At 55.3% G+C, this 20,087-nt stretch overlaps 3 protein-coding genes across 11 annotated transcripts in view; all 3 read right to left on the bottom strand.

The window, feature by feature from the left end:
• Positions 1–371: 371 nt before the first annotated feature.
• TTC9B (tetratricopeptide repeat domain 9B) lies at positions 372–2,723 on the bottom strand. Its single transcript, XM_007996821.3, has 3 exons — positions 2,265–2,723; positions 1,493–1,675; positions 372–599 (listed from the first exon to the last, which is right to left on the bottom strand). Exons 1-3 carry the CDS (start codon positions 2,689–2,691, stop codon positions 490–492), a joined length of 720 nt encoding a protein of 239 aa, XP_007995012.1. The 5' UTR covers positions 2,692–2,723; the 3' UTR covers positions 372–489.
• Positions 2,724–6,440: 3,717 nt separating this feature from the next.
• CCNP (cyclin P) lies at positions 6,441–14,124 on the bottom strand. Its single transcript, XM_073016456.1, has 7 exons — positions 10,909–14,124; positions 10,648–10,827; positions 8,969–9,058; positions 8,734–8,889; positions 7,637–7,795; positions 7,402–7,553; positions 6,441–6,749 (listed from the first exon to the last, which is right to left on the bottom strand). Exons 1-7 carry the CDS (start codon positions 11,116–11,118, stop codon positions 6,584–6,586), a joined length of 1,113 nt encoding a protein of 370 aa, XP_072872557.1. The 5' UTR covers positions 11,119–14,124; the 3' UTR covers positions 6,441–6,583.
• Positions 14,125–14,238: 114 nt separating this feature from the next.
• AKT2 (AKT serine/threonine kinase 2) overlaps positions 14,239–20,087 on the bottom strand; it is a 51,853-nt gene continuing 46,004 nt past the window's right edge. For 7 of the 9 annotated variants that reach the window (XM_073016440.1, XM_037991698.2, XM_037991699.2 and 4 more), the window contains 4 exons: positions 19,824–20,038; positions 19,173–19,260; positions 18,954–19,056; positions 16,252–17,863 (listed from right to left, as the gene is read on the bottom strand). In XM_073016440.1, the coding sequence (XP_072872541.1) occupies positions 17,784–17,863; positions 18,954–19,056; positions 19,173–19,260; positions 19,824–20,038 (486 nt within the window). In that variant the 3' untranslated portion in view covers positions 16,252–17,783. Of the gene's footprint in view, positions 17,864–18,953; positions 19,057–19,172; positions 19,261–19,823; positions 20,039–20,087 lie in introns of all 9 variants that reach the window. The other 2 variants (XM_007996832.3, XM_007996833.3) reach the window with 1 other exon arrangement.

Below are 20,087 nucleotides of genomic sequence, written 5' to 3'. Positions count from 1 at the left end.
CTCAGCTCACTGCAACCTCCGCCTCCTGGGTTCAAGTGATTCTTCTGCCTCAGCCTCATGAGTAGCTGGGATGACAGTCTCCCGCCACCACGCCTGGCTAATTTTTGTATTTTTGGTAGAGACAGGGTTTCACCATGTTGACCAGGCTGCTCCCAAACTCCTGACCTCAAGTGATCCTCAGCCTCCCGAAGTGCTGGGATTACAGGCATGAGCCACTGCGCCTGGCCTAGACTGTGGTTCTTTCCCTGGCCCAGGTTCTGATGCTGGGTCATCCTAGCGGAACATTCCCCCCACAACCCCATACACCCTCCTGGGCTTCTCTGGATTTCTAAGGTCCAAGGGATGAGGCCCTCCCTGGTCCCCCCAAGAACACCACACAGAGGTTGTGATCACCAGTGACAAGTGTTTTACCAACGAACACATGAGTCAGGGGAAAGTTACATGGTGAGGTGGGAGGGTGAGGGGTAGAGAGGTCCCCCTGGGTTGGCCTTAGCCAATCACATCCCGAGTCTGGGCCCCAGCCCCACTGTCTTCCCGCTGGAGGCTGCAACGGTTCATCTTCAGCTGAGTCAGCTGGATGTAACGGAGCACATTGGTGTCTGCAGGGGAGGTGGGCAGGGCATCATCTGGGTGTCCTGGGGCAGCAGGTGACTTCCACACCACCCTGGCTCACACCCCATTCTCCGAAGTCACCAGCAGCTCTCTCGCACAGCCAGCAGAGCCAGAGCCCTTCCTCAAAGCCCCAGCCCCAGCCAGCAAAGCGGAGGCATCGCACACTTCTATGTGCCTGTATTTGCGGCACGCTCTGCCAGGAATGCCTCTTCTCAGAGGTTCCTGTCACACTTCTCATCCTCCAGTGACATCTGCAAGAAGTCTGTTCTCTCCCAGCCACTTAACGGGAAAACTAATCTCATCTCTGCTCCCACAACTCTGCACCTGTTGTCATCTCTCTTCCTTCCTCGTTGGCTCTTAATACAAAACCGAGTGTTGTGTCTGCCCTCCTGCACTCATGTGTGTAAGTGCGCACATACACGCACACACCAATTTCCTGGCATCGCCCACCCGAGTGGATGAGTGGATGGTGGAGGAAGTGAATGAATAGGTGTGTGTGAATGGGTGAGTGGAGGAACAAGTGTGTACGGTAGGCAGCCGTAGGAGGGGGTAATTGAGATGACAATGGGTGGATAGGGAAGTGGCTGAGCAGGTGAATAGGAGATATCAGGTGTGGCAATGACGGTAGATGAGAAATGACTGGGGAGATGTCAGAGGAGCGATAGGTGGATGGATGTTTGAATGGCGGGTGAAGGGCGGGGTGGATGAATGGATGAGTGGGCTTGTAGGGAGTAGGTGGGTGGCACAGCCCTCCCTAGAGGCAGCTCCGCGGGAGGAGGAATCTGCTGTTCTGCCCTGATCTTCCTGCCCGTTCCCTCCGCTCCAGCCCCTTTCCCCGGCCTGGGCCCAGCCCTCATCTCTACCCGACCCCGCCACTCACCTGTGGGCTCCCGGCTGCGGGCCTCCTGCAGGTAGCGCAGCGCGCGTGCGTAGTCACCCAGGTGGTAGAAGGCAATGCCGGCGCGGTAGGTGGCCTTGAAGTTGCCCTGCTGCTTCTCCAGCACCTTGAGACAGTACTCGCGCACGCGCTCGTAGTTTACCAGCTCCGACTGCAGCAGGCAAGCTGCGGGGGCGGCGGGGCCGGCACTCTCAGAGCCTGCTGGCACCCCCAAAACCCACCTGACCTCGAGGAGCCGGGGCTCCAGGCTGCAGGGAACCCGGCGTAAGGGATTGCTCAGGCAACCGGGGGCGCCAATCCGCTCGCCTATCAAAACAGACGCAACTGCGCCGCCGCTAGGTGGCGCCAAAACACGGACTGGCGCCGCTGGGCGATCCACCTGGAGCTGTCGGTGGGCAAGAGCACTAAGGGCCCGCACCGGGGCGAGGGCCGGGACCTCGAGCGGCTGGCTCAGGGCAGATTTCCTCACCTTAGGTCCACGTGCGGCCAGGGGGTAGAAAGAATGACTCAGGAGAAGCGGGGCCCTGAAGACCCGACCCAAAGACCATTTCCTGCATGCGTCCCAGCTCCCTCTAGCCACAGAACCCTGTCATCCCCTACCCTAATCCCTTTCCTTGATCAAGCTCTGAAGTCTCCCCCAGAAGCCCACAGCCCTGGACCCTTCAGCCCCAGGACCCCTGCCGCCACAAGTCGCCAAGCTCTCCCAATTGCCCCCTCCCCTTGTGCCCCATCCCCCCACCCTCCGACGGCGTACCCGTGAGGGAGTCGTAACACTCCACCTCCGTGCTCTCCACCAGGCGCCGCTGCTCCTCGCTGAGACGCGCCGGCCCGGGGCTGCTGGTGGGCCCGGGGGCGGGGGCGGGCAGACCGCCAGGGCGGGCCCCCTGCGCCGCCTTCAGCTGAAGCAGCGCTCGGTGGTACTTGCCGATGGCCTCCCGGAACTTCTTCTCTCGGTAGCAGCGCTGGCCCTCTGTCTTGAACGCCACGGCGGCCCGCAGGCTGCTGTCGAGCGCCGCGCCCAGGCTCCCCGACGGCTCTGGGGTAGGACCGGGACGAGCCGAGCCATGGCGGGAGCCCGAGCCCGGGCCGGGGCCCGGCGGGGAGATGGCGGGAGGCGGGCGCGGCGGAGGCTCCGGGGCAGCGCTGAGCATCAGCACCGGGGACAGCGCGCCGCGCTGCATTGTGGGAAACTCCTGCCGCCGCCGCTGCAGCTACCGCATCGCCCCCCGCGGGGCTGGTCCCCACCCTTTCTCCGCCCCCTCACCTCCGGCAGCCGACTCCGGCTGCCCCCTATGGGTCTAGGGAAACCCCTCGAGACTTCCCCCATGTTCACTATCAGATTAGCCAAGTCCTAGTTCTCCAGCCCGCCCCCCAAATTGTTCCCATTCACCATACCCTCCCCACCCTCCTGCCTGCTCTTCTCCCTGGTGCCCAAAGCTCCCGAAGATTTCTAGAAGGAAGGAAAGAGCCTAGGAGGAAGAGCAGGAAGACATCAGCCTCACAGAAAGCTGGCTTTCAGCCCACTGGCCATTTGGCATATCAAATAAGAACACAGGATTTGGACCCAAGCTTCCCAAATTCAAATCCCTGCTTATTTTCTCACTAGTGGTATGACTTAGACAGCTCGCTTAAACTACCTGGAACTCTGTATCCTCATCAGTAACGTGGGACAATAATATCACCTTTAGGGCCAGGCGAGGTGGCTCACGCCTGTAATCCCAGCACTTTAGGAGGCCCAGGCGGGCGGATCGCTTGAGGTCAGGAGTTTGAGACCAGCCTGGCTAATATGGCAAAACCCTGTCTCTACTAATATACAGTATATACAAAATTTTTGTATATATACACAAAAATTAGCCTGGTGTGGTGGCGTGCACCTGTAGTCCCAGCTACTCAGGAGACTGAGGCAGGAGAATCGCTTGAACCTGGGAGGCAGAGGTTGCAGTGAACTGAGATTGTGCCACTGCGCTCCAGCCTGGGTGACAGAGGAAGATGCTGTCTCAAAAAAGGAAAGGAAAGGAAAAGAAAGGAAAGGAAAGGAAAGGAAAGGATAAAGAAAAGAAAAGAGATACATTAAAAATAATACCACCTTTGGGATTCATCTGTTAATTTATGAAACAAATATTCACTGACGTCCTTTCAGTGCCCAGCTTTGTGCTGGATGATGCTGGGACATAGCAGAGACTGCGTGAGCTTCAGACCCTACCCTCACTGGGCCCCCAGTTCAGTGGGAAGACAGACCAGTGACCAGAAAGTGACAGCCCTGAGCAGGCTAGCCTGGGAAGCACAGGCAGAGGGGTCAGGGCCGAGGTGGAAGAGGCACAGGCAGGGGGTCGGGACTGGGATGTGGGAGGTACCTGCCCTGGGCTGAAGTGGTGATAAAGTCTTCCTGGAGGAGGGAATAACTCTATAAACAAGAGAGATCTCCTTCTTGCCCTCACCCAGCTCACCTGTCTATGGGGGAAAACTAGTGAGAAGGTGAACAAGTCCCCAGGAAAGGAAGCATGCAGGAAGCTTTCAAGAAAAAACTGAGGGTGAATGAGTCAATTGCCCTTCAGTCCTCCTTAGCTGACTCCTTAGTTGTGGGACCTGGGCCAAGTTCCTCTATCATCCTCCTTGGACTTCCTCTGTGTGACATGAGGATAAAAGGCAAGTTAACCTCAGAGCGGTTGCAGGAACGGAATTATCTTATTCAGGTAAGGCACTTAGCACAAGGCTTCATACATTAATGGGCAATTAACAACTGGTGTTCTTATCATCCATTAGACTCTGAGTCATGTGATCATGAGGGCCTGGCTCTGAGTCAGCATCCATACATAGTTGTTGAATGAATGAGTGTGTGAGTGAAAGGCATTATGCATTACTACTCCTTCCCCCTCCACTGAGACTCTAGCTTGGGTCTCAGCCCCAAGAGTCTCCACTCTCCCCACCTCCACCCCCACAGCACATCCTCCAGCTGGAGGTCCCATGGCAAGTCACATGTGACAGACAGAAACCGGAACTCAGCACCTTCCATCTCAACCACAGCATCTGCCTCTATCTCTTATTGTACTTTGCTGTAAAACGCTTTTGCTGAGTGAGTTTCTCCCTTATCCCTGGGGTCCAGCCTTGAACACCTCAGGGGTGCAAACATTTTCCTCTCTGCATCTCCAAACCCAGGCTCAGTTAGGAGAATAAAACTCCTGAGTTTGAGTTCTTGAGCAGTGCACACACCTTTCCCCACCTCGGGTGTGTCTGTTTTATAATTAAAAACACGGAGATCTGGCTGGGCGCAGTGGCTCACACCAGTAATCCCAGGACTTTGGGAGACTAGGGCAGGTGGATCACCTGAACTCAGGAGTTCGAGACCAGCCTGGGCAACATGGCAAAACCGTGTCTCTACCAAAAATACAAAAATTAGCCAGGTATGGTGACATGCGCCAGTGGTCCCAGCTACTTGGAAGGCTGAGGTGGGAGGATTGCTTGAACCCAAGAGGTGGAAGTTTCGGTGAGCTGAGATCACACCACAGCATTCCAACCTGAAGGATGAAAGAGTGAGACCCTGTCTAAAAAAAAAAAAAAAAAAATAGAAGATCTGTTGATTCATAACCATGTTTTCTGACCAAGTAAATGCCTAGGTACCTGGGCACAGTAGCAAAGGACAACCGTACCTAAGATCACAGTCCTGCTGGGATGCAATGTTAACACTTTTACAACACCTCCTAGGTGTCAGACGTCGTCATAAAGCTGTACTTTTTTTTTTTTTTTTTTTTTTTTTGAGACGGAGTCTTGCACTGTCTCTGGGGCTGGAGTGCAATGATGCGACCTTGGCTCACGGCAACCTCCACCTCCCGGGTTCAAGCAATTCTCTTGCCTCAACCTCCTGAGCAGCTCAGATTACAGGTGCCTCCCACAACGCCGGCTAATTTGTTGTATTTTTAGTAGAGACAGGGTTTCACTATGTTGACCAGGCTGGTCTCGAACTCCTGACCTCGTGATCCGCCAGCCTCGGCCTCCTAAAGTGCTGGAATTACAGGCTTGAGCCACCGCACCTGGCCGCTTTACGTGTATTTTAACTCACACCCTCACCACAGTGTCGGGAGGTTGGTACCATAATTATCCCCGTTGACACCTGGGCACTTCCCAGGTTAAGCATATCAGACCCCATTGATCAAACTCTCACTATCCAGGACTTACTACTACAAACTGATGACCTTCACATCTCCAAACATCTTCCAGGCCCGGGAGACCCTATCTTCATAGCCCAGTATATGTGATGCATTGGGCTTGTACTACCACTAAGAAATATTGAATTAGGCCGGGTGCGGTGGCTCACTTCTGTAATTCCAGCACTTTGGGAGGCCGAGGCGGGAGGATCACCTAAGGTTAGAAGTTCGAGACCAGCCTGACCAACATGGTGACGACACTCGTCTCTACTAAAAATAGAAAAATTAGCTGAGCATGGTGGCAGGCGCCTGTAATCCCTGCTATTTGGGAGGCTGAGGCAGGAGAATCATTTGAACCCGGGAGGCGGAGTTTGCAGTGAGCTGAGACCGCGCCATTGCACTCCAGCAGCCTGGGCAACAAGAACGAAACTCCGTCTCAAAAAAAAAAAAAAAGGAAATACTGAATTAGTTGACATCTAAAAGCAGATTTAGAATTGCAGAATTTCAGATTTACTTGAATAAGATCTGAAAAGCTGGCAACATCGAGACAGCATTTCTTCTGACCGGAGCGGGCATTCTCAGTTCCTCACAGTCCCCATCCTTCGTGATTTCTTGCCAGTCCTTAAGGGATCCCAGTTTTATCCTGCTGAATGGCTCTTGGGGAAGCCCGCCATTGCCCCCTGGTGGAGGAGCTCAGAATTTGCATTTTATATCCCAGTAACCATTAAAGGAAGTGGTGAGAACATCCAATCAGAGGGATGCGAGGCCTGGAAAGCGACCGATCAAAAGCTAGAAGGGACTGGAATTCGCCCAATGAGGGCAGACAGCGCTCAAAATAAAATACGTTCTTTTATTGAGATGAGAGACGGACACACACTGGGAGGGTTTTGGGTTTTTTGTTGTTGTTGTTTTTGTGACTGAGTCTCAGCGCTCAGGGGGGCTCAGGCTGGAGGCAGCGGAGCAGGCAGGCGGCGGCGAGGCTGGTGCCCTGGCGCTGGGGCCGCGCGTACTTGAGGAAGACTGCGGCGCGGCCTGGCGCGGGACCTCGGAGCGCAGCGCGGGCCATGCACGGCTCGAGGGGACCCAGTTCCTCGGGGCTGCAGCAGGGAGATGGAGAAAGTAAGGTAGGGCAAGGGGTTGGAGATGACCCATCCTTGGAACTGGAGACTCGAGGCTGAGAAGCAGCGTCGATGTGGGTCCCCAAGGACGGGTCAGGGGCTCTCTTGAGATCCGGCACGCGTCCCATCCTCAACTGGAGTGACTAGGTGAGCACCGGGGAGAGGTGGACACCCGATTCTTCCTGCAGGGCGCGGCTAGTGCGGAGTCGGAACACGCGAGGAAGCAAAGAGGGGAGCTGAGGATGGGCAGCCATCCTATCCTGGGGGAAACCGTGGTTTGCCCTGCCACCTGGTAGCATGGTTAGCGGCCCTAGCAGCTAAAGGGACCCCCATCCATCACCAGATACAGAGATGGAGGACCCGAGGCCTGGGAGACCCTTCGTTCTCAGCCCTGGAAGGCAACAGGAGCATCTTGTGGGCCTGGGAGACTATCTTCCACCCTGGGGAAAGGTTAAGAGCCCCCAGATCTGGACTAATGGGGTCCTCCCACTCCATTCTCACCCACACACAGAAAAATCAAGTCTAGGTACCACCTCCTCCCCAATAATGGTCTCTCATTCTCTGAGACGGTAAAAATGACCAGGAAGGGAAGTCCCTGAAGCTGCTGTGATCCCATACGCCAAGACTACACCTGTAAAGTTCCAGCTGGAGCCTGGAGCCCGCGCCGTCTAGCAAGCGGTGCGCCAGGCCCAGAGCCGCAGCCGCGCGACGACCTGGCTCCCATCCCGCCGCCTCGGCCTCCAGCAAAGACAGCTCCAGGAAGTAGGTGGCAAGTAGCATCACCTGCAAGTGAGGCGGGGGCGACTGTCAGGCCACGCCCCACCTCGCGTCGGCCACGCCCCCACCCCGTATCCACAAGGATTCACCTGGGGGCTGCTCCCTGCCAGGGCGGCCAGCAGCCCGAGGCACAGCAGCGGACCCGGGTGGTGCAGCCGAAAATCCAGGCGGCTCAGGATGCGGCGCTCGGCTCGCAGCAGCTCCGCCCGCGAGAAGGAGTCGGCGCTCAGGAGGCAGAGGAAGGCGGGCTGCAGATGGGGAATGCAGGGGGAGGTGAAGGAGTCTTGGATCCCGGCTCTTTACTCCCTGCCCTGAAAAGGCCCCAGGTTCCGGACCTCAGTTTCCTGGTGTGTAAAATGGGGCCATTGACTTGTGTCTGGAAGTCGTAGAGAGCACGGGCTTGAGAGTCCTGGGTTCAAGACCTGGGTTGGAGTTCAAACCCCACCATCTGCTCACTGTGACACACAGGACGTTCACTTCAGCTCTCTGCCTCATTCCCACCACCCCTCCGCCCCCCGTAAAACAGATACTACTCTCTGCTTCACCAGGCAGTTCTGATAAGGCACTAAATTCATGCATGTTGACGGTAACTATTCAAGATGGCCTAGTTTATATTATTTTTATTTACTTTTCTAAATTAGAGACGAGGTCACCTTGGTTTCCCAAAGTGATATATTTTTTGGGGTTTTTTTTTGTTTTGTTTTGGAGTGCAGTGGCGCGATCTCACCTCACTGCAACCTCCACCTCCTGGATTTAAGCAATTGTCCTACCTCAGCCTCCTGAGTAGCTGGGACTACAGGTGTGCACCACCACGCCGGGCTAATTTTTGTATTTATAGTAGAGACAGGGTTTCACCATGTTGGTCAGGCTGGTCTCAAACTCCTGACCTCAAGGGATCTGCCCGTCTCAACCTCCCAAAGTGCTGAGATTACAGGCATGAGCCATCACCCCCAGCCTTAAGACAGACTATTCTAGACAGAGTCGAAGTTCCAACTGTTTGATGTGGGGCAAGTGTCTTCCTCTCTCTGGGCCTCGGTCTCCTCTTCTGTTTAAGGGACACATTGACAGCCCCTCCCTCATACATGTGAATCTCAGACACAGCTCGGTGCTTGGCACACAGTAGGCACTGAATCAGTGACTCCCCAAAGGACTCCATCCACCTTCCCAAACCCCACCCCGGAAGTACCTCGGGAAGCACGCACTCTTCCATTTTGCACGCCACAAACAGGCAGGCCACGCCCAGCAGCTGCAGGCGATGTAGGCGCACGCGGCCAGCACTCAGGTAGGAATCAAGCAGGTGCACCGCCAGGTAAAGTGTATCACCAGCCAGACCCAGGTACTCCTGAGGAGGGGCAAAGGTGACCACGGGGTCCCAGGCGGCGACGCAAACTCAGCCCCCGCACACCCTTCCAGATACCTACGTGCACCTGGACCAGCCAGTCTACCACCAGGGCGCGCATCTCCGGGGTCACAGCGCGGGGCAGGGCTCTCCGGGGCAGCATGCGGCACACCTGGGATTAGGGCAGGGATGCCTCACTCTCCACACCTGTGCCTCTGCCTTTCTCCTGAGCTCCAGCCCTGGGTGTAGCAGCCTCCTCCAGTCAGTTGGACATCTCAGGTGTGCCACACCCAAACTGGCCTCCAAATGAGCTCCTCTTACATATCCTCACCTAGAACCCTGAGCTTTGTTTCAGATGCCTCCATACCCACCTCTCCAGTCTGTAGTCCCCAGAGCCACATAGTGTCCTGGGTGTCTCCCCCTAGGTTCCCAGAACTTCACCTTTTTTTTTTTTTTTTTTTTTTTTTGACAGAGTCTCACTCTGTTGCCCAGGCTGGAGTGCAATGGCATGATCTCGGCTCACTGCAACATCTGCCTCCTGGGTTCAAGTGATTCTCTCGCCTCAGCCTCCAGAGTAGCTGGCATTACAGGCATGCAGCACCACGCCCGGCTAATTTTTGTATTTTTGTAGAAGACGGGGTTTCACCATGTTGACCAAACTGGTCTTGAACTCCTGACCTCAGGTGATCTGCCCACCTTGGCCTCCCGAAGTGCTGGGATTACCGGTATGAGCCACTGCGCCGAGCCTCAGACTTCAACTCTTGACCACCAATCCTCAACCCCTCTGCCTCAGAGCACCCAAAAGGGTCTTCCCAAAGAAAGATCTGACCAAGGAACTCCCCAGCTTAAAACCCTTCCATGGCTCCCAGTACCCTTGGAGAAAACTCTAATTTCTTTCAGGCTCTGCTTCAACATCACCTCTTCCCTCTCTCCCCCGACAACCCACACATCAGCCCCAGCCACCTTCTTCTTGGCTCCTAGACTATATCAAGCCCATTCCTACCCCAGCTCCTTTGCACTTCCTATTTCTTCTACAGAGAGGGTCCTTCCCCAACTCCTTGCATGGCCCTTCTGTCATTCAACTAACATCTCCATGACTGGATCTATACTCCTCCCACCCGATCACTAGCTCTTTGTCTCAGCATTTTCGCTCTGAAGATGTCTCCCTGTGTGCTTTGTCTATTTGGCCGCTAGGCTGCCAGTCCCAGGAGGGCAGGGACTTCTGCCCAGAACACAGGTGTCTCTCAGGTCCTAACAGAGATCCTGGCCCAGAAGAGTCGCTGGCAAGACGTTAAATAAACTCCTCCCTTCAGTCTTCCTGCCACAGCACCCCTCTCACAGGGATGTCTGAAGGCTGGCGAGGGCAACGCTGTGGTGTGGATGGCCTTTCCCTAACTGTCCTATGTGTTTGCTCATCTCCCCAGAACGAGGCCAGCACTGCAGCATCTCCAGCGCTTAAAACATTTGCTATTAAACCATTAAATATTTGTTGAATAAATGTGGAGGATAAGTAGGGGGACCACGAACACCCCAGGAGGGGCTGTAAAGAGCCCAGGGACGGTGGGAAAGGGCATTCCCAGCGGTAGAAACGGTGCTCTGTGAAAACAAAACAACAGCCTGGACGTTGCAGAGAAGGAACGCCGGCCGCCAGTGATGGGGAGGAGAGAGGCTGGAGCGGTGGGAGTTCAGAGGTGGTGTTGAGTGGGTGCTGGGTGGGGGGCTGGCGTCGGCCTCACCAGGGCAGGCAGCGGGTCGGCTCACCATGGCTTCGGCGAAGATGTCCCCGGCGTACTCGAGTTCTCCCTGCAGCCCCAGCGAGCTCAGCGCCTCCTCCAGTCCCGGCGGCCTCTCCAGGCGTCTTGGGGAGACACTGGGGCCCGAGGGGAAGCCGTCGGGGACTGGGTCGCACGAAGGCTCTGCATCGAGGGAGGCAGCGGGACTCTGCAAAGGAGAGGGCCTGGGGACTCAGCGCCTAAAGAGAGGCCTGAGTCGGGAGCCGGGCCCCTGGTCCCTGCCTCTCACCAGCATCCTCCACGAGGGTGTTGCGGGCGAGGCAAAGCACCGACCCTTGCAGCTAGGGGAAGAGAGGCGCGGCGGGCGCTTTAAATGCGCCTGGGCGCGTGCGCGCTGAGCCGGCCTTGCCTGGGTAGGTGCACAAAGGCGAGTACCCCGCAGGCTGGCTCTGTCCTCTCGAAGCCCTCTGAGGTCGGGCAGCTGGAGACAGAGCCTCATCCTGCCGCCCAGAAGCAGCCCCTCTGAGCCTCACTTTCCTCGACCATAAAGTCGGGATGATTTCAAAATGTAGAATCAGGGTTTGCACCGTCAGAGGATGGATGTACAAACATAGATCAGAGGTTAGAATGACCCTTGTGGTGTCGGTGTCACAATGGAATTGGAGATAAAATTGTGTGAACACATATATAGAGGTAAGTGTTGGGTATGCAAACATATATTTCCTAGCTTAGTCCACTGGGAGGGCTTAAGAGCAAGGACACCCCAATAGTAAGAAGCACCCGTACCATCCAGGCCCTGGCCGCCGCATCCCATTCTCCACTAAAAGGAACCAGGTCTACTTGGAGAAATGGCTGATCCCAAGGTCATACAAGAGAAGGTACAAGATCTGGAATACTTTTGTGTGGCAGAAAGTGTCCCAATGGCAGGGCAAGTCACATAGATGCAGAAGTCACTAGCTAAATCTAGAAAATGTGAGCATCAAGATGATAGTCACAGATCACAAACCACTGAATAAAATTAAAATACATGTTTATTCTGATATAACTCAGACAGTGGGAAAGAAAAGCTCTTCTAATCCTTAGAATGTGAACTAATAGATGTGTTTTGTTCTCAGACAGGGTCTCGCTCTGTCATGCAGGCTGGAGTGCAGTGGTGTGAACATGACTCACTGCAGCCTCAACCTCCTAAGCTCAAGTGAGCCTCCCATCTCAGCCTCCCAAGTAGCTGGGACTACAGGCGTGCGCCACCATGCTTGGCTAATTTTAAAATTTTTTGTAGAGACTGGGGTATCACTTTGTTGCCTAGGCTGGTTTTGAACTCCTGGGCTCAAGTGATCCTCCCACCTTGGCTTCCCAAAGTGCTAGGATTACAGGTGTGAGCCATGCCTGGCTGAACTAATAAATATAGAAGGAGGGAAAATTCTATTTGGCAACCACCACAGCATCGTTTCATGCAAGAAACATCAATAGATGTTCAAACTAGTGGGTGAACATCTGATAGGAATCAGGGTATCTACAAAATGTCCCTACACAAGATGCTTATTAACTATGTAAACCAAAAGGTATCTGAGATAGGTCTCAATCAATTTAGAAAGTTTATTTTGCCAAAGTTAAGGACGTGCCCGTGACATAGCCTCAGGAGGTGTTCGGGGCACCGCTTGGTTTTATCATTTTTATGGAGACATGAGACGTCATCAATATGTGTAAGCTGTACACTGGTTCGGTCCGGAAAGGCGAGACAACTTGAAGCAGGGGAGGGGGCTTCCAGGTCATAGACAAGAGACGAACGGCTGCTTTGAGTTTGATTAGCCATTTACTGAATGCACGATTTACAGGTACAGTCATCCATGCCTAGTCTTGCTCAAACAATAGGGCAGAGGAGGCCATCAGATATGGGTTTGTCTCACAGAAGCACAGGGATGACTTTGAACTCTGTCTTCTGTCCACAAGGAATTTCCTTGTGGGCAAATGGTGAGAGGTAAGTAGCTTAACAAACAATAAACCTTTAGGCCAGGCGCAGTGGCTCAGCCTGTAATCCCAGCACTTTGGGAAGCTGAGGTGGGCGGATCACTGGAGGTCAGTTCGAAACCAGCCTGGCCAACATGGTGAAACCCTGTCTCTACTAAACATACAAAAATTAGCTGGGTGTGGTGGTGGGTGCCTGTCACCTCAGCTACTCAGGAGGCTGAGGTAGGAGAATCGCTTGAACTCTGGAGGCCGAGGTTGCAGAGAGCTGAGATCGCACCATGGCACTCCAGCCTGGGTGACAGAGCGAAACTCTGTCTCAAAAAAAAAAACCAAAAACAAACAAACAAAAAAAACGTGAGGCAACCAACCCTGGTTGAGGGAAACATAACTGCAAAATAACTGCCCTGTGGGTTTCACACCTGCCAACTGGATGCAACGTGTGAGCCTGGTCATTAGCTAGGAATTTTTAACATACAAGGACATTAAGTGTGACCACCAGCGGACATTATAAAATCTGTGAAGAACAGCGGTCTCAATGTTAGCTTCCTGACCTTGACAACTGGAGAGCAGTTATGTAGCAGAATGTTCTCTGGAAAAGGTATACAGACGTGGAGCAGGAGGTGGAGGGCTAAATGGAAAATTCCGATCCCATTTTTGTCCGTTTTAAGTAAAATGCTATGAAGAATCTGGTGAAGGGTATATTTTGTAACTCTTTTACGTAACTTTTATTTTTGAATAGACAGTTCCCACCTACCCCACACCCAATTTCCCCGATGAACATCTCGTATTAGTGTGCCCCATTTGCCACAATCCGTGAGACCAATATTCATCTACTAAGTCCATGCTTTATTCAGCCTTCCTTTTTCCCTACGTTCTATTTCAGGACACATTTAGTCACCATGACTCCTTCGGTTTATCCTGGATGTGTCACTTTCTCAGACTTTTCTGATTAACCACCTTGACAGACAAATCCCTCAACTGAGATCTGATGTCTGCTTCCTCTCAGGGAGGTGGTGTGTGTCTGCGGGAGGAGGATCAGAGGGAAAGTGCCCTTCTATTACATCACATTAAAGGGACACCGTGAAGGGGATTCATCGGCAATGCTGACCTCGATCAGCTGGATGATGTTTGTCAGATCTTCACTGAAAAGTTACTTTTCCCCCCTCTCCACACTGCACTCTTCGGAGGAGCTACTGCAGCCCACACCTAAGTAGTGGGGGTTACACAGCCCTCCTTGAAGGCTGTCTACAGAAATTACTTACGATTTTGTGTAGATTTGTGTATTCACACCATTTTGCCACTTAGCAGTAGACTTATTTCACATTTTGGGTGAAAACCCAATATTATGCTATTTATTTTGTTGTTCAAATTCTTTTCATCTTTGACCACTGGGAGCTTTCTGCTGGCTCCTGTGTCCCTGTGACTTAAGCACATCTGTGCTTACTTTCAGGCACTGCAAGACGCCCCAGGCTCATCTTGTACATTTCCTGCCCCAGGCCTGGAATAATCTTAGTACAGTATTATTTTTCAAAGTTTTCTGCAAGTCTCCAATTATTTCAAAATTTATTTATGTGAATGGCTACACTTTTTTGGGAAGGTATTGGACGTTAAAATCCTGGGATGCAGACGACAAACAAAAGCACAAGCACAGTACAGACAGATAGCTAAAGTTTATTACAGGACTGCTGGTAGCACCAAATGAAACCAAGTCAATTCCTTTTAACAGGGCGGCTGAACCGGTTGAGGAGTCTACCCTGAGGAAGCAGCTGGAAAGTCTGAGTTCCCCAAATGCAGCAGCTAAAAGGGAATCTCACTGCTACCCCTGACTCAACACAGTCATCAATGCACACAGGGCAGCCCCCAGAGGCTTCACATTAACTGGAAAAGATGATGCAAAAACAGCAGGAAACTACCAATTTATTATGCCGTGTCCATTTGCACAGACGTAATCAGCACCAAAGTGAGTACTCAAGGTCCTGAGACCTTGGGTGAATTTACTTTCTTATACTCCTGCTTTGCTGTCTTTTTTAATGGCATGTATCATGTTTTTTTTTTTTTAAAGACACGGTCTCACTGTCCCAGGCTGCAGTGCAGTGTCGCAATCACAGCTCACTGCAGCCTCAAACTCCTGGGCTCAAGTGATCTTCCCACCTCAGCCTTCCAAGTCAACTGGGATGACAGGCATGCACCACCATGCCCAGCTAATTTTTGTATTTTTTGTAGAGATGAGGGTCTCCCCATGTTGCCCAGGCTGGTCTCAAACCCCTGGGCTCAAGAGAGCCGCCCGCCTCGGCCTCCGAAAGTGCTGGGATTACAGGCGTGAACCATTGTGCCCAGTCTACTGTTCTTTATATACAAAAAAGAACTTGGAAATTTTTTAAATTTACATTGCAAAAGACGATTATTCTACTCAAAATTTATTTGGTAAGATTTTAAGACTCTAAGTTCAAACACCCTCCTTGGGAAAAGCTCTACAGAATAACCACATGTGCTCAACTATGGGGCCGGTTGCTGCAGCTGTGGGCCCCCATCCTGTGGAAGAGGAGAGAGCCACTAACAAGATGAGGTAGCCAGGCCTGTGCCCACACTACGAGACTTGCGTCACCGTGGTGAGCAGCAGCAACGTGGGTCAATTCGGGGCTGGGACGAGAAGGAAGAGTAAAAGGCCTTTCTTTATAGGCCTGCCTGCTTAGGACCACCAGGGTAGACTTTTGTCATTAAATTAAGGTACACATGACTTAAAAGACAAACTAAAAAACCCCAACCGAACACGAGTCTTAGCTGTAGCTAACTCTGATTTCTGTAAATTGGATCTTTTTCTGCTTATATTCACTTAAAATCTCAAAGACTCAACGGGTGTGAAGTGCTAACACCTTGTGGCAAAATCTCAAATTCATCTGTGCCAGGCCCTCTGCACAGCAGGGCTCAGCAGGGCAGGCCAAAGCTCTGGTCCCTGGTCCCTGGCTGGGGGAGGCGTGCCATCCGGCCAGTGCCCGGCCATGTGGCCACGTGACTCAAGCATGGGAAGTGCAGGGGCCCAGACACAGCCAGGCTAAAGGGCAGCGCCTAGCGGAGGGCTGACCCCAAGCTGAACGGGGTTCCAACCAAACGCTCAGGAGCTCCCAGGAGATAGCAGCCACGCCACCATGAACACACCACTGGGTCTGTACTGGAATTTGGGGGCCTCGAGGCTTCCGGGTGGCAGCATAAATGGGGAGGTGGGGCAGGACAGGAATGCCCCCCTCTAAGGCTCGGCAGCCCTGCGGAATGAACCACTCCCTCTCACTCAGTGACAGCACAGGCACCCTCCTCATTCTGGACTACCCAGATCTTCCAGCCCTGTCCCTCCACCCCACCTCTCTTAGCTTAAGCAGCACTGAGGGCCTGGAGTGGTCTCTGTCCACCACACCCCCACAAGCACGGAGCCTCCCCACACCCCTCAGCCCCACAGCACCAGCTGCACCCACCCTCTCCAGCCTGAGCTCCTGCACACACCCCAGCTGCCCTCGCCCTGAGCTCCTTCTCACCTCCACACCCCTGCTCAGCGCCCTGCTTGCTGAAGGGAGCGACTACTACAGGAGGAGCTGGGGCCCAGGGGTCCGACTCCATCACCAAGGCAAGGCCCAGAGTGGCTGGGCCGGCGTGAGTGCAGGCTGGGCCCTGGTCTGAAATGAGTGTCTTTATTGCTTGTACCGTACAAATATGAAGACGAGGAGAAAGGCCAGTAGGGACGGAGGAGAACTGTCAGATAACGACATCGCACACAGAGGAAAAAGACCCTCACCCACCCGAACCAACCCCACCCTCCCCACCCTGCCATGAACTGCATCGTACAGGAGATGGGGTAGGGAGAGCAAACCCACAAAAGCTGAACTCCAAACACCCAGAGGTGTTGCTGCAGGGAGGGGAGGCGTGGGCAGGGCAGCTCATGGATCAAGGCGGGGCTCCTCCCACTAGGTCAGCACCCCTCCCCCACAGGATGAAATGCTCGGGCCAGGGATGGGGCCCAAGCCCACACACCACACACACTGGAGGACACGCTGCCCTCACACACAACACACACGCACACACACCCACGTGTGCCTGCATCCCGCCGACACACGCAGTCTGAGGCACACACAGGAGTCCCACAGCACTGACATGGACGTGCGTTCACGTTCAACCTTAAGGCTGCAGAACATGGGGCCCTGGGGAGAGGGAGGGATGAGGGGGCCTAGGAGTCTCCCTTCTCAGAGGCCCCCCACCCCAATAGCTACCGGAGATGCCCACCCCCACCCCTCCCTGACCAATTCCATGGGGCCCAATACTGTCCGGTGTAAGATTGTAACAGCCGAGGCGGGTGCCCCTCCACCCCCGCCGAGAAGGGGGTGAGCCCAGCCCACAGCCCCCAATGGGGTTAGGCCAGGCCTGGGGTCCAGCAGGAGGTAAGGCCAGCTGGAAGGAAGCCCTAGTAAGGCACGGGGCTGGGAGGCAGGCAGGTTTGCCCCCAAATGTTCCTCCTGCCTCAATCCATAGGGTGAGGGCAGCTTGGTGGAGAGGAGACAGGACCAGGAGGCGGCGCCCAGCCCGGCCCCTCCCGGTTCCCCATGGCGCAGATCCTGGGACCTGGCTCCATTCACCAGGGAGCAGCCCTAACCCCCAACCCTGCAGCTCCCAAGGGCCCCTGCCTGCCCCTGGACATTATTGCTTTTCTGCCCCCACTGGGGGACAGCAGGTGGGGGGTTGGACCACCCCGTGCCTGGCCACTCCGAGCCTAGGCCACGGGGCCTGGAAGGCAGCACCACTGTCTGCGTCCCACCAGAAGGCAGACTTCGTCCGGAAGCAGCAGCGCGGAGGCAGCCACCAGCACGACACCCGGGCCAGAAACTCAGGCAGGCCCCGGGCGTCAGGCTTCACCCCTCACTGGGGCTTGTGTAGATTAAAACCTGAATCTCTCCAACAGCCCGGGCCTGGGCGAGAGGTGGAGTATCCCAAAAGCGAGTCTGGGCACAAAGGTGAGGCTGGAGGCAGGGGCTGCAGGGGCCGCTGGGGTGCGTCTGGGAGGGGCCTGAAGAAGAACTGGAAAGAGGGTGAGGAGGTGGGGGTGGGGGTGGGGACACAAACCAAAAAGGCAAAGTAAAAAGTTAGGGGGAAAAAACCACCCGGTGGTGATGGCTGCGTGCGTGCGTGCGTGCGTCCTCTGCGTGGGCGGACTGCTCACTCGCGGATGCTGGCCGAGTAGGAGAACTGGGGGAAGTGGGTCCGCTGGTCCAGCTCCAGTAAGCCCAGGCTGTCATCTGCGGGTGGCGGAGGTGGATGGGGAGGACCGGTCAGGAGAGGGCCTGGGACACCTGCCCAGACTCCCTGGGGAAATGGCCCCAGCTGGCGGGGGCTGCCCACAGGACAGACAGGAAAGGCCCAGAAACCTCCCTCCGCAATGGAGCCCCTCAGCCACGGCTCCACTCCCCAAACCTGAGCCCCGGGCAGCCTCCTCTGGGAGTTTCCTGTGTTGCCCATGCATCCCACAGCTGGCAGGGCCTTCTGAGCCTCCCATTTTCTCTCTGTTCCATACACCACCACGCCAGGGTCCAGCCCAGAGCCCTGTCCTGGCCTGCCTCTTGCGCCCTCCCATCCATTCTTCACAGGCAGTCCGGGGAGCGGCTTTCTAAAGGCCTTCTTTAACCCTGTCCCTCTCTCTATGAAACCCTTCCCTGGTTGGCTCCCCCCATGCAAGCAGTCCCCACCCCTCCCAGTGGCCCCCAGCCCCTTGCACTCCAGCCCCATGCCCTCTCTTCTTCCCGGCTGCTGCCTGTCCTTGGCTGTGCCATGCTTCTCCCATTGCTGGCATCCCACATGCCATTCCTCTGGCCAGCTGACGTGTTTGCTTCCTCCTCCAGAAAGCACTCCCTAACTGCAGGCCATGTCAGCTATTTCCTCTGGGATTCCCTAGTCCCTGGGTTCCCACAGCCTAGCCCTGACCACTCCAGGCCATCCACCCTACCTGGGCTGGGAGCTTTCCAGGGCAGGGCCCAGGGCTGGCTCAATCAGTGCTGTGTCCCCAGCATAGCCCAGCACTGGGCTGGGTTCAGAGTAAGAACTCAAACAGCTGTAAAGCAGTGAACCCAGCCAGCCTCACAGACCTGGCTGTCTCCTGCCCTGAACCCCCCCAACTGAGCTCCAGAATGTGCTGCAGCCAATGGCTCCTGGTGGCCTCACCAGGTCCAAAGAGGACCAACAGCAAAAGGACCTGAGAGCAGACCTTGGGGGAAACCTCCCAGACATGAAGCAGGGGCCTTCAAGGGCCTTCCTGGAGAAGTGGGTTAGGAGCAGACCCCATCCCTCCACCACCGGGGCAGGCATACCAGCGCGGGGGCCCCAGGCACTCACAGCGGTCGGGGGGTGTGATTGTGATGGACTGGGCGGTGAATTCATCATCAAAGTACCTTGTGTCGACCTCGGACGTGACCTGAGGTTTGAAGGGTGGCAGGAGCTACGGAGGAGAGGAGCTCAGGCTCAGGGACCCTGAGGCCAGGAGGCATCAACCAAGGTCACCACGAGCGGGCCAGGCCCCTGAGGGTCCAGCTGGGGCAGGCAGTGGGGGCTCACCTTCTTCTGGACCACGTCCTGCCAGTTGATGCTGAGGAAGAACCTGTGCTCCATGACCTCCTTGGCATCGCTGGGCCCCCCACCAAGCCTGGGCAGAGATGGCCGTCAGCACCTGCCTCCCAGAGCAGCCGGGTTCGGGGAGACGGGCTTTCGGCAGAGGCAGGCCCTGTATGGCCTTTAATGATTCTGTCTTGACCACAAACCACCACTTCACAGGAGGAAACCGAGGCTCAGGGAGGGAGCTCACTTGCCCAGGGTCCGAGCCGGGGAGTCAGCAACTTGGACCCATGTGTCCTCACAGCCTGGCCTCACCCTTGAGTCCAGAAAGGGAGTTAGCAGGGGCAGGCTCGGTTCCTATCCTGGCTCTGCCACATATGGTTTGGCGGCCCCAACCAGGCCTAGGGATGCCCTGTTTCTCAGTGTCCCCATAGAAATGTCCCCCATAAGGCAGTGTCAAGGATGGGCCTGCCCTGGGGGGAGTACTCCCTAAGTGCCACTGTGGACATTTTCAAGTGCTGTGTGGGAACAACACACACTGCGACCCCACAAGCGAGCGCCCTTGTGGACGCTGCCCCCTCCAGGCCGCAGGGACAGTGGCGGCAGGTGGCGCTGGGCTGGGCTGGACTGGACGGGGCCGATGCCAGCCCTCACCTCTGCTTGGGGTCCTTCTTAAGCAGCCCGGCAAGCAGGGACTTGGCCTCGGGGCTGAGCGTGCGCGGGAAGCGGATCTCTTCCATGAGGATGAGCTCAAAGAGGCGCTCGTGGTCCTGGTTGTAGAAAGGCAGGCGGCCGCACATCATCTCGTACATGACCACACCCAGCCCCCACCAGTCCACGGCCCGGCCATAGTCATTGTCCTCCAGCACCTGAGGATGGAGGGGAAATGAGGGCTGGGGCCCGTGGCCCTGAGGCTGG

This window comes from Chlorocebus sabaeus, chromosome 6, assembly GCF_047675955.1.
Source record: "Chlorocebus sabaeus isolate Y175 chromosome 6, mChlSab1.0.hap1, whole genome shotgun sequence".
NCBI classification, from domain to species: Eukaryota; Metazoa; Chordata; class Mammalia; order Primates; family Cercopithecidae; genus Chlorocebus; species Chlorocebus sabaeus.
The sequence above is the reverse complement of the archived record's forward strand: the minus strand, read 5'-3'. Positions and strand labels throughout refer to the sequence as shown.